General features: G+C 40.0%; 1 protein-coding gene across 1 annotated transcript in view; it reads left to right on the top strand.

The window, feature by feature from the left end:
* LOC124552594 (translation initiation factor eIF-2B subunit alpha) overlaps positions 1-15,965 on the top strand; it is a 49,274-nt gene that overhangs the window by 11,938 nt on the left and 21,371 nt on the right. The window contains exons 5-6 of the mRNA XM_047126919.1: positions 5,823-5,935; positions 13,350-13,494. Coding sequence (XP_046982875.1) covers positions 5,823-5,935; positions 13,350-13,494 — 258 coding nt within the window. The remainder of the gene's footprint in view (positions 1-5,822; positions 5,936-13,349; positions 13,495-15,965) is intronic.

The following is a 15,965-nucleotide window of genomic DNA, read 5'->3' as shown; positions in this document are numbered from 1 at the left end:
CACTCCTTTGTATTTGGGTCACAGTGATACACACAGAACTCATCCATCATGATTAGATCGCTAAAGATCACTTCTTCGCACCGACCGTCACGTAACAGCTCCGACACGTCAGGGTTATACACACTGTCTGTCACGTCAGGTCAGTTCACTTAGCCCAGCACTGAATGGTGAAAGTGAGGTTATGAGGTAACATTCATGATACAGAAAGTCAGAGTATAGTATCGGAATTGAGGAACTAATGACTATTAAGTTTATTAGTGGCCAAAGCAAACTTCATATTGTACCAGTAGGATGAAAAACCAGTCCAAATGTGCAAATTTTTCAGATGAGTTCATAATTGCGAATAATGACTACCATCAACTGTAGAATGGAATGACGACAATGAAAATTTGTGCCGGACAGGGACTCGGAACACGGATTTCCCACTTATTGCAAACAGTCCCCATACCATTTGGCTACGTACGCACAACTCATGAACAGACCCAAACTTTGCAATTGCGAATTCATCTGATGTGTTTCATAATGGCTGTGATCACCACAGTGCATTGTCATCAGACTAACACAGGCACGTAATATTGTATTTATCTGCTGATACCGGGCATCCTACTTTGAAGCACGTCGTCTGATCTGTACGGGAATACACACAATAGATGTGCGAGTACAGATCGTAGACATATTGTTGACGACAAGTGGAAGTTTGGGTCTGGCCGTGAGTCGTGCACGGATAGCCAAACGGTAAAGCGACCGCTCATGATAAGCAGGAAATCCGTACTCGAGTTCCGGTCTGGCACAAATTTTCATTGTCGTCATTCCATTCTACAGCTGATGGTAGTCATTATTCGTAATTGTGAATTCGTCTGATGTGTTTTGTAACGGTTGTGGTCACCGCAATGCAGAATAACACAGGCCCTGCAATATCATATTGCAAATTTTTACTTTCTATTCACTAGATGACTATTTCGGGCCAAGGCCTATTTTCAAATCATCATAACGTAGTCAAAAATGGCATTTCCGAAGATATCAGAAATGTGCAATGAACATTTGTGACATCTTCGGAAATGCCACTTTCGAGCACTGTAAATGTTCGTTGCACATTTTTTACATCTTCGGAAATCCCATTTTCGACTATGTTATGATGATTTGAAAGTGGGTCTTGGCCCGAACTAGTCATCTAGTGAATAAAAGTAAAAATCTGCAACTTTGGACTGGGTTTTCATTCTACTGATTAACAGAAGTTGCTGACTCAAACTACTCCAGCATTCTAGAAGTCCGTTCGTATCGTATATTCTTTTATCAGTTTCACATGGTAAAATGTTTAGAAGAAACATTTCAGAACATAGATATTTATTTGGAAGTGAAAATATATATACGCAAGCACGTCGAACAATATTTTTGTTGTTGTTGTTGTTGTTGTTTTGTCTTCAATCTGAAGACTGGTTTGATGCAGCTCCCCATGCTCCTTTATCCTGTGCGTGTCTCTTCATCTCCATTTAACTACTTCAACATACATCCTCCTGAATCTACTTACTAGATTTATCTCTTGATCTGTGTCTATGATTTTTACCTTCTTCAGTTCCCTCCAATACTAAATTGGTGATCCCTTGATGTCTCAGAATGTTTCCTATCAACTGGTCTGTTCTTCTAGTCAGGTTGCGCCACAAATTGTTTTTTCCCCAATTCTATTCAGTACCTACCATATTTCAAAACTTCTATTGTCATCTTGTCTAAACGGTTTATTGTCTGTGTTTCAATTCCGTACATAGCTACAGTCCACACAATTGCTTTCAGAAAAGACTTCCTAACACTTAAATCTATATTCGATGTTCACAAATTTCTCTACTTCAGAAATGTGTTTACCAGTCTACATTTATATAATCTTTACTTCGGTTATCATCAGTTATTTTACTGCCCAAATAAGAAAATTCATCTACTACTTTGTATGTCTCGTTTTCTAGTCTAATTCCCTAAGCATCATCTGATTCAGTTCGACTACATTCCTTTATCCTTTTTTTTGCTTTTGTCGGTGTTCATCTTATATCCTGCTTTCAGACACTGTCCATTCTGTTAAACTGTTCTTCCAAGTCCTTTGCTGTCTCTGACAGAGTTACAATATCATCAGAAAATGTCGAAGATTTTATTTCATCTCCATGAATTTAAATACGTTCTCCAAATATTTCTTCGGTTTTCTTTACTACTTGCTCAATGTTCAGATTGAAAAATATCTGTGACAGGCTACAAACCTGTCTCACTCCCTTCTCCAGTCAACACTGTCAAAAGCTGTCTCTAAGTCTACAAATGCCAGAAATGTAGATTTGCCTTTCCTTAACCTAACTTCCAAGATAAGTCTTAGGGTCAGTGTTGCCTCCTGTGTTCCTACATTGCTCCAGAATCCAAACCTATATTTCTCTGGAATCCAAACTGAGCTTTCCTGAGGTTGGCTTCTATCAGTTTTTCCATTCTTCTGTAAAGAATTAATGTTAGTATTTTGCAACTGTGACTTATTAAACGAATAGTTCAGTAATATTCACACCTGTCAGCGCCTACTCTCTTTGGAATTGGAATTATTAAATTCTTCTTGAAGTCTGAGGTTATTTTGCCTGTCTCATATATCTTGCACACCAGATGGAAGAGTTTTGTCATGGTTGACAGTCCCAAGGCTATCAGTAGGTCTGATAGAATGTCATCTGCTCCTGGGGGTCTAGTATCCACATAAGTCTTTTCAGTGCTATGTCAAATTCTTCTAGCCATATCACACGTCCCATCTCCTCTTCATCTTCTTCCATTTCTATAATATTTATTGGGGAATATATAGAGCCTGTGTACCTTATGATTTATGTTGTTTCTCTCTTACTTAACTAACAAAAACATAAATGATTGTATTTTTCTCCGTCAATAGAGCTGACTTTTAGAGTTAAAATGTTATTTAATAAAAATTGCTTCATCAATTTATGTTCTTATTTATACACATTGTGGACATCAGCACTTTTCTGTTACTGTAAACTTACTGTCTGAGCTACACGAGAATGCCTCATGACCCATCCTCATAGCTTTACTTCTGCCGGTACCTCATCTCCTACCTTTTAAGCTTCACATAAGTTCTCCTGTGTACCTTGTGGGACTAGCACTTCTGGAAGGAAGGGTATTGCAGACACACAGCCTAACCACAGCCTCGGGCATTGTTACCAGAATGAATTTTCACTTTGTGGTGGAGCATGTGCCGATTTGAAACTTTGTGCCAGGTTAAAGCTGTGAGGGTGGGTCCTGAGTCATGCTTGGATAGCTTGGATGGTAGAGTAAATGCCCATTAAAGGCAATGGTTGCAGGTTCTAGTCCCAGTCTGGAGCACAATTTTAATCAACCAGGAAGTTTCAAATCACTGCACACTCTAGAGTGAAAATACATTAGTAATCATGATGTCATTATAGCAACTATGATTACAAAAGTTAGTAAACCAGTCAAGAAAGCTACGCGTGTGTTTCTGGTAGAAAGAGCACATAAGTGGTTGTTAGCATCTCACTTAAACAGTGAACTGACATCACTTAGTTCCAGTTGGATGGGCTTAGAGTAATTATGGGCAAAGTTTAAGTTGATTGTAAATCGAGGTCTGGAGAGTTACTTGCCTAGTAAGTGGATTAAGGATGGGAAAGACCCGTCATGGTTTAATAATGAGATTTGGAAAACACTGAGGAAGCAGATTCTGTTGCACTCTCGGTTCAAAAGAGAAAGCACAAATGATAACAAGCAAAGATTAGTAGACATTGGCACGTCTGTGAAAAGATCTGTGCATGAAGCATACAATAACAGCCACAGTCAGATCTTAGCAAAAGATCTGGCAGAAAACCTGAGAAAATTGTGGTCCTATCTAAAATTGCTAAGTAGGACTAAGGCTTCCGTTCAATCACTTGTTGACCAGTCTGGTGTGGCAGCTGAAGATAGAAAAACAAAAGCCAAAGTTTTAAATTTCACATTGAAGAAATCATTCACACAGGAGAATTGTTCAAACATACCATTGTTCAACTATCAAACAGACTCCCGTATGGACAACATAGTAATAACCATCCCCAGCGTGGAGAAACAACTGAAAGAGTTGAAAAGAAATAAGTCACCAGGTCCAGATGGAATTCCGTTTGGTTTTTCAAAGAGTACTCTACAGCATTGGCTCCTTACCTAGCCTGAATTTATTGCAAATCTCTCACCATGTGCAAAGTCCCAAGTGGCTGCAAGAAAGCACAGGTGACTCCTGTATATAAGAACGGCAAAAGAACAGACCTGCAGAATTACAGACCAATATCCCTAACATTGGTGTGCTGCAGGATCCGTGAACACATCCTCAGATCGAATATAATAAATCTTCTGGAGACCAGGAATCTTATGTCCACGAATCAGCATGGTTTTAGAAAGCAATCGCTCTTGCAAAACTCAGCTTTCACTTATTTCACATGATATACTACAAACTATGGACGAGGGGCAACAGGCAGATTCCATATTTTTTGATTTCCGGAAAGTGTTTGACAGGGTGCCCCATTGCAGGTAGAAGGTACGAGAACAAGGAGTACCTTCATAGAAATGTGAGTGCCTCAAAGACTTCTTGAGCGACAGAAACCAGTATGTTGTCCTCAACGGCAAGTGTTCATCTGAGACAAGGGTATCGTAAGGAATGCCCCAGATAGGACCACTATTACTCAATATAAACATAAATGATTTGAGGGACAGGGTGGGCAGAAAACTGTGGCTGTTTGCCAATGATGCTGTGGTGTACAGTAAGGTGTCGAAGTTAAGTGACAGTAGGATGATATGATATGACTTAAGTAAAATTTTCAATTGGTGTGATGATTGGCAGCTAGCTCTGAATGTAGAAAAATGTAAGTTACTGTGGATTAGTAGGAAAAACAAATCCATAATGTTCAGATACAGTATTATTAGTGTCCTGCTTGACAGTCATGTTGTTTAAATACGTGGGCGTAACACTGCAAAACAGTATGAAATGGAATGTGCATGTAAGGATTGTAGTGGGAAAGGTGAATGGTCAACTTCAATTTATTGGGAGAATACAAGGAAAGTGTGGTTCATCTGTAAAGGAGGTATACGGGACACTGGTGCGACCTATTCTTGAGTCCTTCTTATGTGTTTGGGATCCGTACCAGGCAAATTAAAGGAAGACACTGTAGCAATTTTGAGGTGGGCAGCTAGATTTGTTTCTGGTAGGTATGAACAACACGCGAGTATTAAGGACGTGCTTTGGGAACTCATATGGGAATCCCTGCAGGGAAGACAACATTCTTTTCGAGAGACACTATTGAGAAAATTCAGAGAACTGGCATTTGAAGCTAACTGCAGAACGATTCTATTGCCTTGAACATACATTGCACGTAAGGACCATGAAGATGAGATACGAGAAATTAGCACTCGTACGGAAGCATGTAGATGTTCATGTTTCCCTCACTCTATTTGCGAGTGGAACAGGAAAGGAAATGACTAGTAGTGGTACAGGATACCCTCCGCCACGTGCAGTACAGTGGATTGCAGAGTATCTGTGTAGAAGTAAATATAGATTCTGGAAGCTGAGTATTACATATTGAAATGTCCTCTGTTAGGTTTAAAACAAACGGAAAAATGGGATGAGAGTTTGAAAATAGCACTGACATTTACAGTTAAGCAATAAACAAGCAAGAGCCGCAAAACTCTCCAGCAGTCGTGCACTCGACTGTGCCCGTCGCAGAGTCTGTTTTGACTTTTGTGGTGGTCCGTTGCAGTTGGAGGAGTTATGAGTACACTGCTACTAAATCGGAGTTCTCAGTCACTTTTACACAGTTTTGTTGCAGCGGGTATTGACCCATTCCCACTCGCGTGTCGTGCTGCAAGCGATGAAGGAAGCAGCCAAAGCAAACAAGCGCTTCGATGTCTATGTCACTGTGTCTTCACCAGATAATAGCGGGTAAGTGTCTCTTATTCTTGTTGTTATTATTGTCAGTAGTAGTAGTAGTAGTAGTAGTAGTAGTAGTAATGAATTCTCCCAATAAATTGAAGATGTTAACCCTCTGTTACTTGTGCAATAATTCGTGATATGGTCACTCACGCGGATGACAGGTGTCGTCCACAACATAAACAGCTTATCTGGTCATCGAATGATTTATGTGGATGATTTTAGGTGTGTTTTATTTACATCTAAATGTAACCCATTTAGTACACATCTGCGGTAAGGTGTACAGTATGTGTGAAATATTTTTGGCAGTTGCTCATAAACAGCTCCACTCCATCTCCGTTAGCAGCCAATTTGTCAGTCCCTCTGCAGACACCTCTATCAAGGATGATATCAGACATCGGACATCTCAAGAGAAACCTGAAGCAGTCTGCACTCGTGCATAAGTAACATGATTCAAGCCTGTTGCCGTTTGGGTTGTCCCAGAATTTCAATAAATTCTTTCTAGAACATCTCAGAAGTTTGCACAGATATTAAATACCAATGAAAGCTCTGATCTACATAACATCAGTTTCTGCAACATCCTTTTCACTAGAAAAGTTACCAAGAACTTTGTTGATACAAATATTAGAACCTGTTGCAATGATGTGTACTATTATATTTTCATCCAAGATTAACTTCAGAATATCTAATTCTGTCTTTGTTATGCGAAATTCATTTTTGGATCCAACAAAGTAAATGCATAATAATAATAATAAAACACCACCATGTTCTGATATTGGAAGGATATTTACTTCTCCTCTTTTTAGTTATACCATCTTTTCCTCAAAGGAACATATCCTCTTAACTTGCTTCTTCCTGTGATTTAAATTCATCATTTTCTGTTGCTGAACCACAGCTGCTTTTAGGTACACAAACCTCTTTCACTCACACACTCACTCACCACTCAGCTCATGGAGCCATGCTAGTCATACATCAGGATCCGTGCTAAACCCTGCTCTATGTTTTTTTATCTTTGACATTTATTTCACAATATTTACTTTTCTTAGGTAAGTACTGTAAGTAAAAAGCAAATTAACTGTTGTTAGTTTTGATATGTCTAAAATTATGTATACAAAAGTTAGATTGAATCTAGGAAAAGAATAAAGTAACATACACTTGTTTGAGATTGTAGCAACAGAGCTAGCATGGTTGTCCAGTGTTCGCCAAGTTACAATAATGTTTCAAAAACATTGCAGCATGTGTTACTGAAAGCTAGTAATGCCTGAAGCTCACGTGTGGAGAGTTTATGCCCAGTGAGACAAAATAGAATGGAAAAATCATGTGGATGACTAGCGTCATCCATGTGAAGGGTGAAGCAAATGACTCAATAAGCTTTTCTTTAGGTTTTTTGTGTTGTTCCAGTAGGCTTACATTCTTTCCAGGAAGGCTTGTTGATGTTCTTCTCACCACTTTCATTTGTACTAGTTTTGTTTTGGTTGCTCTGATGTAACTTCAGATTTGTCTTCTTTGTGTCTGGAGGTATCTCTTTCTAAAATGTTGGTTTGACTTATGTTTGCATTTTTGATGTCTTCCGAATTTCATTCAGCCTAGGTGTTGAGTTCTTAAGTGATCTTACATAGTCTGTTATCCTTTTTGTCAGTCGCTTTTCAGGTAGTCGGTTGAGATGCCTGACGACACTCATTCATCTTTTCTTAATATCAGTTGTGATGTTTGAAGACTTTTCTATTGTTTTTGATTGATTGTAGCCCGTAAACATGTTGAGTATGCCTTGCTCCTAAAACTTTCGTAGTGATCTTTCTCTCTTCTTTCTTGAGTGTCAATGTTTCGCTTGCGTAGAGGACTGTTGATTTTGATATTATTGTTACTATTTTTATTATTATTAGTAGTAGTAGTGGGAATACAAACTGTGTGTGAGGAATTTGTATCAGATTGGATTAATTTCAATTCAGTACCTAGTGATGGCTTCTAAAGAAGATATTTTCATAAGGGATATGCAGTCCTGTTTTGTGAATGAATTGTAAGCTTTTTGACAGGCAGAATGAATTGTGTTATACTTAGAGAAAGGGGCACACAAGGACAAAGAAGTAACTTCTGATGTGCCTCAGGGAAATCTCATACTGTTGAGTTCTTCAAAGCTAGGTATCCAACAATAAGGTAGCAGGAAGCGAACATCTAGTTACCGAAATCTGTGGCTATAGAAAAGTGGCCTACTGCACTCTGCCATGTCACAGAGCAATGTATCTTAAACGGAATAACACTGGCAACACACGAGTAATGAGAATCAGTTTTTAGGATATTGTACACCAAAATAAACTCGGCTTTTGCTTGCAGAGAAGACATGCCACTGATGTCAACTTCTGAACCTAACCTGACCTAATCCATTAAGTTATTATGAACTAATGTAGTTGAAGTTGAGTTTGGGCTGCAGTTTAGAGTGTAATAAGTTCAGTCTCTGAATAGATTATCCTTCTGGTGTCACCTTCACTAATGTTCTACACTCTGTGCAAACTGTCAGACGACTGGAACTGCTCGCACTGTAGATAACTTCTTGGCAACTCCAGGACTGGAAGTGATAACAGTAGGAACTACTGAGAACTGGCAGAGTGTAGGTATGCGGTCACTTATATCAAGTGCTTGGCATCTGAATGTCATCTTGTAAACTATTTGGTAGTAACAGTCGTAACTGTTGGCTGATGGACGCCCTTATTTGAATGTCTCATGCAGAAATATAAAGTACTTCCTGATATGACCACCACCTGGGAGGCGACTGACCATACTACAAGGGTGGTATGATAAGTCTGGTAAAATAGCAAGGAAAAATGCTTTGGAAGCATCTCACTTGTTAACGTAATTTCCTTGGAGGGATATACACTTAGTCCAGGTATCCTCCAGATTTTTCAGTCCCATCGTAAAAATACTTGTTGACTTCAACTTTCACTTCCTCATTCTGTGAAATTTCTTCCCAGCAAGCCAAAGTTTCAAGTTAGGGAACAGGAAGAAGTCACTTGGGGTTAAGTCTGGTAGCTGCGGTGCATGAGAAATCAGTTCAAAGCCCAGTTCGTGCACTTTCACCATTGTTATCACTGATGTGTAGGGTGGTGCATTATCCTGGTGAAAGAACAGTTTTTTGTATGTCAACCATGGTCTTTTTTCAGACAATGCAATTTTCAAACAGTCCAACAATGAAGCATATTAGGGTCCAGCTATGATTCTGCCTTTTTCCAAGTAATCTATGTCAGTTATTCTGTGGGAATGCCAAAAATAGTCCTCACCTAGTCAGCTGACAAAATGGTCTCTGTCCTCTATGGTGCTCTTTCATCAGATTTTGTCCATTGATTTGCCTGTTGTTTTGACTATGTTGTGTAATGATGGATGCCTACAGTCTCACGAATTTTCATTTGGTCACCTTGGATTACCATATCATGGTTTTTGTCAGTGGTTTTCTTTGTGGTGACCTCATTTGCAACAGCTGGAGCACACGTCTTCAGCCGTTGTCCAACTATGTTTAACTTTATTAATCCAAATGTAAATGGTCTTCAGTGATGGTGCAAAATTGGCGTTAACTTCATCTGATTCTGTTTTGATTTGTACAGCAGTCCTACCATTTAAATGAAAATGTTTAGTAACAGCACAAAACTCACTTTTCTCAATTTGGAATCACGGTTGTCACACTGATCAGTTCAGATGACCGTCAGCAACGAGTTATACGCTGTAAATTGTTGAAACTCTTTAAATGGTCCTTGGAATAACAGAGCTCACCAACTGTGAAGGAGCAACAAAAATGTTCCATTCTTTCATGGAAATTCACCAGACTTATTAAACCACACTCTTATATGAGGTGCCACACTTTTATTGCCATCAGAAAGAAAATTCTGTCAAAACAAATTAAAATTGTGTGATAGAATTGCCTGCAGTGCATAACTTCAGGGAAAATGTAAGCCCTCTCTACACACTGACCAAGCTTTTGGCTGAAAAGGACAGGCAGCTCACCCAGAAAGGCCCATGCCTTCGCCAATCTACCCTCTCACCTGGCGCTGTAAAATCTGAAATGACAAATATTTGAAAAAGGTACTTAAATATTTTGTTAATAACTGCTTTGGAAATTCCTGCTGTTACTCATTGTGTTCTGTAAATGTTGCTCCCATGGTGACGGCGATTGTAGCCCACCAAGTAAATCTCAGACTATTAAGTGAGAGATCTGGGATTCAGTCTGCAGTCAGTATGAGGATTTTTTTTTTTTATTACATTTCACTTCTCTCACCTCTGACGGTGTTTTTTTTAATCCCAGCAATACCAACGCCTTTTCCATAACAGGGAGGGGGTACTTTATGCCCACAACAAGGAAAATTTTTTAAAACATATAACGTCATTAATTGTTTTTCTTTTTTATTAACAACATAGTTTTTAAAGACTTACTTATGTATAAGTAGGGTCCAGAGCCTGAAAATACGCAGACGAGTAAAAAAATCACAACACCATAAAACAATTAATGTAGAATACTGAAATTTTGGGACATTTGTCTAGATTAGATTAGATTAGATTCACTTTCATTCCAATTGATCCGTAGTGAGGAGGTCCTCCAGGATGTGGAACATGTCAGAAAAACAACAATACATGACAAATATTTACAACTAAAACAAATAAGCTAATGTACCATTCCACAGGTCCCAAGTGGAATGATCGTCAGTTTTTAATGAACACTAAGAGTCATTTTACAAATACTAATGCATTGAATTTAAAATAAAAAAAAGCATATTTATGTGATTAACATTGCAAGATCACAGATAAATGCAAATGTGTGAGAAACCATTGAAGATGTGAAATGCTGGTACATTAATAACTGATCTAACCACCAGACTGTCGAATGCAAGTGTGCAAATGTGCATGTATTGTGTTGTATAGGTGCCAGATGTCAGTTTGTGGGATGGAGTTTCATGCTTGTTGCACTTGGTCGGTCAATACAGGGATAGTTAATGTTGCTTGCAGATAACGTTGGAGTTGTCATCCAATATGTGCTTCATTGGAGACAGGTCTAGTGTCAACATTTCGACATACTGTGGAGCATGTTGGGCTTACAACAGCGGTATTTGGGCAGGCGTTATCGTGTTGGAAAACATCCCCTGCAGTGCTCTTCATGAATGGCAGAACAGTAGGTCAAATCACCAGATTGACGTACAAATTTACAGTCGAAGTGAATGGGGTAACCATGAAAGTGCTCTTGCTGTCATATGAAATCGCATGCCAGATCACAGCTCCAAGTGTAGGTTCAGCATATCTAGCATACAGACAGGTTGGATGCAGGCTTTCAGCTGATCTCCTCTTGACAGATGAACATAATTGGCACTGAGCCAAAACCAGCTTTCATCAGGAAACACCTCTACCCTGCCCTCCGGTGAGCTCTTGTTGGACACAGGTAGGTATTTCCCTGCAGTACAAAACATTCCCCACCGTTGGTCGACAACACCTCGGCAGTGAGTCTGTAACTATCGGCAACAGTCTGATACGCAAGCAGTATGAGCCATCTATCCCACAGTATTACATTGTATTGCTTCCACATTGCAGCAATGTTGACTGCTACACTCTTGCGGCTACCCATTGCTGTACAATCTGACCCATGCAAATTCACGTAAGGTATCATATGTTGATGTTCATGTAGCTGTCTTAAGAAAATGAATGAACCCATGTATATACTTACAACGGGGGAGGGGGGGGGGGGGGACCAGAAAAAACAAAATTTTTCTTATTTTGTGCTTTTATTGAACTCTACATTCACTATACTTTAGTCCTCTTCAGAGTATTGTCCATTCACTATACTTTAGTCCTCTTCAAAGTACTGTCCATGTGCATTACTGCACTTGTCCTAGCACTTTTGCCACTGCTGAAAACAGTTCTGAAACTCTTGAGGCAGAATACTGTTCAGTGTTGTTAGTGTCTTTTTCTTTGACATCACCCACATCACTAAAATGCTTTCCTTTCAGGGTTTGCTTCATCCGTGGAAACAAAAAAAAAAATAAAAAATCATATGGAGCCACATTGGGTGAGTGGGTAAAGCATGAGCACCATGATGGTGTTTGCCATGAAGTTTCGGACCGTCGGAGCTGTGTGGGCTGGAGCATTGTTGTGATGGAGCAACCAGTCCCCATTGCTCCCCATTTCTGGCCATTTTTGCCGCACACTCTCTCGTAATCTTCATAACACATCTAGATAAAATGTCCTGGAGGAATGATCTCCTTGTGGAGAATGCCATTGTCTTAAAAGGTTTTCACATTGGATCGCACTTTATGCGCTTTCTTGGGCCATTGTGGTGTTTCAGTTTTCCTCTAGCTCGATGTTTGCTTTGACTCTGAATTATACCTATAGCACCAACTTGCATCCCAAGTCACAATTATCTTAAGAAAATTTGGATCATCTGCACTTAACTCTTCAAGTTGTGGCAAACATTCACGCAGTTTTTTTCTTTGGTCATATGTGAGAAAGTGAGGAACAAATTTTGCTCACACCTGCCTCATGCTCAAACCTTCAGTTAAAATTTGCTTGACCATGCTCTGTGACACTTTGTTTCCTCAGAAATTTGGTCAGTGGTCCTTTGATAATCTTAATCAATTGCGCGTTTCATTGTGGCAATGTTTTTGTCACTTCTTCCTATCTAAGAATGACTGGGTCATGGCATGTCTTCAGTTGACATGTTGGCAGATTTGAAACAAGAAAACCACTCCTAGACCTGTGATTTCCCCAAAGCATCGTCAGTAAAGGCTTACCGAAAAATTCTGTGGCGTATCTTCAGTTGACACATTGCCACATTATACGAGGAAACCACTTGTAGATCTGTGATTTGCCGAAAGCACCACCATTAAAGGATTGCTGAAACAGAAAACAATATCTCACTCAGACTCTTTGCGCCTTCTTGTTGGCCATGTCATTAATCACATAAGAGTTGAAACAGGAACACAAACAACAGAACACCACAAACAAACTATTTAACCCCGACTGACATCAGCATACTCGGTGACATCGGAGACCCCAAACTAACACCACCTAGTGGCACAATGCGCATGACAGTTTGATTTCAGTTATTTTTGGACTTCCCTCGTAGACTTATTGCTCATTTATTTTCTTAAGACAGTCACATAAACATTAATAAGTGGTACGTAAGGTGCATCTATGTGGGCCATACTTTACAGCAAAGTGAGAGTGCAAAAGTGCAGCAGTCAACATTTCTGCATTGTGAGAGCAGCAAAAGCTAAAGCAGGAAATAGCTACACATCTGTGAAGGGAACATAAACAAACCAGGATATATATGCTGCAATAAAAGTGTTCTCTGCTTGTAACCTTATAATGGTTGTTCCCATTCCTTACTCATTGTTTTAATTTGCAATTTTGTCTGTAATATGGTTGTAACCTGAGATATTTTTCCTCATTTCCCAAGGGTTCTGATGAGCAAAAAGTTGCGTGACCTGGGTATTCCGGTGACAGTCATCCTCGACTCCGCTGTTGGCTACATCATGGAACAAGTCGACCTCGTCATGGTTGGAGCGGAAGGTGTTGTGGAAAGTGGAGGCATCATAAACAAGGTGACACAGCTTTTCGGCATCTCGTACAGTGAAATGCATCACCTTTAGTGTTAATCTCAGTGCACAATCTATGTATACGTGTATGTAACACACAGTTCTCTTGTTTTCAACACTTTTGGTTCCTGTTCAGTTGTAGTTTAATGGCTAATGTTAAAACAGAACATTACTGCTGCACGATGCCTGACTAACAAGGGGAGGCCACGATGTTGGCATCACAGATGTACTTCAAACTTTGTATACTTTTAGTAGATCATTAAAACAACATAATGTGCAAGAAGTAAGGGGCACTACTGTGGCAGTCCCGAAAAAATCAAAAGAGAAGTTATACGCATCTATTATGTAACTGATGTATCTGTGCGTAGGTGTGGGACAATAGAGTTCATGAAACTTCCTGGCAGATTAAAACTGTGTGCCCAACTGAGACTCGAACTCGAGACCTTTGCCTTTCGCGGGCAAGTGCTCTACCATCTGTGCTACTGAAGCACGACTCAAGCCCGGTACTCACAGCTTTACTTCTGCCAGTACCTCGTCTCCTGCCTTTTAAACTTTACAGAAGCTCTCCTGCGAACCTTTCAGAACTAGCACTCCTGAAAGAAAGGAGGAAGGTAGGAGATGAGGTACTGGCAGAAGTAAAGCTGTGAGTACCGGGCGTGAGTCGTACTTCGGTAACTCAGATGGTAGAGCACTTGCCCACGAAAGGCAAAGGTCCCGAGTTCGAGTCTTGGTCAGGCACACAGTTTTAATCTGCCAGGAAGTTTCATATCAGTGCACACTCCACTGCAGAGTGAATATCTCATTCTGGAAACATCCCCCAGGCTGTGGCTAAGCCATGTCTCTGCAATATCCTTTCTTTCAGGAGTGCTAGTTCTGCAAGGTTCGCAGGAGAGCTTCTGTAAAGTTTGGAAGGTAGGAGACGAGGTACTGGCAGAAGTAAAGCTGTGAGGACGGGGCATGAGTCGTGCTTGGGTAGCTCAGTTGGTAGAGCACTTGCCCGCGAAAGGCAAAGGTCCCGAGTTCGAGTCTCGGTCCGGCACACAGTTTTAATCTGCCGGGAAGTTTCATATCAGCGCACACTCCGCTGCAGAGTGAAAATCTCATTCTGGAAACATCCCCCAGGCTGTGGCTAAGCCATGTCTCTGCTATATCCTTTCTTTCAGGAGTGCTAGTTCTGCAAGGTTCGCAGAAGAGCTTCTGTAAAGTTTGGAAGGTAGGAGACGAGATACTGGCAGAAGTAAAGCTGTGAGTACCGGGCGTGAGTCATGCTTCGGTAGCTCAGATGGTAGAGCACTTGCCAGCGAAAGGCAAAGGTCTCGAGTTCGAGTCTCAGTCGGGCACACAGTTTTAATCTGCCAGGAAGTTTCATATCAGCGCACACTCCGCTGCAGAGTGAATATCTCATTCTGGAATAGAGTTCATGGTGGTCAAGTGGTTAGCGCTCGAGCTTCATAAGACAAATGTGTATGAGACGATGGTTCGATTACCACTCAGACCTTTTGTTTTTGTAGTACAAGTGTAAATCCTGTGATATAAAAAAACTGTACCTACACTGTTCATTCTTGCTACTTTAGAAACACCTCACTGCTATGCAGGTGAACTGCCAAATGGGGGACTGCCTCTGAGTCCGCAGCTCGAAGTGTCGAGGTGCAAAGTAGTTCCGGGTACCTTCACAGATTGCATGTACAAGGGATTTCGAAAATCATGACAGTCATACATTTTCAGGAAAACTCCTTGTGTTTTTTCATTTACTTGTCAATAGCTAATTATATGTTTGTTCTAATAATCAAATTTAATTAAAAATAGTAAATACTCAAATAACATGAAATTCACTAAAACTTCATGCAAATACTTGTGATTTTTTAAAAATTATATTACCCCTAAAATGTCATATAAATTAAATAATATGACCAGTGAAGAAAAAAATATAGATTAAAAATTAAGTTTGAGCAAGAGTCAAACCTTACGAAGCTCAAACGCTAACTACTTTACCACCTTGAATTCTAATGTCCAGTGTCTATGCACAGATACATCAGTTACCTAAGACATGTGTTAAGCTTCTGTTGTGATTTTCTCCTAATTGCCGGACTATTTCACCTTACTTCTTGCACATTATGTTGTTTTAATGTCCTACTAAAGGCGTAAAAAGTTTGAAGTAAATCTGTAAACTCAATATTATGGCCTCCCCTAAAGTAATACTGGAAAAATGTTTTTTCACTACAAATCTATGGATGATGGACTGTCACTGTTCTTAACCAGAACACAAAAAACTATCTCTTCACTGGCTACAGTTCCGTCAGAATGTTAGAATTGCTAATAAAAGCTAAACCTAGTATATGCGTGTGTGCGTGCATGCGCACGCGTGCACACACGTGCCCAGACACACACACGCGCACACACACACACGCGCACACACACACACACACACACACACACACACACACACACACACACACGAGTTGCAATTATAACATTAA

Source organism: Schistocerca americana, chromosome 10 (genome assembly GCF_021461395.2).
Source record: "Schistocerca americana isolate TAMUIC-IGC-003095 chromosome 10, iqSchAmer2.1, whole genome shotgun sequence".
Lineage (NCBI taxonomy): Eukaryota > Metazoa > Arthropoda > Insecta > Orthoptera > Acrididae > Schistocerca > Schistocerca americana.
The sequence above is the reverse complement of the archived record's forward strand: the minus strand, read 5'-3'. Positions and strand labels throughout refer to the sequence as shown.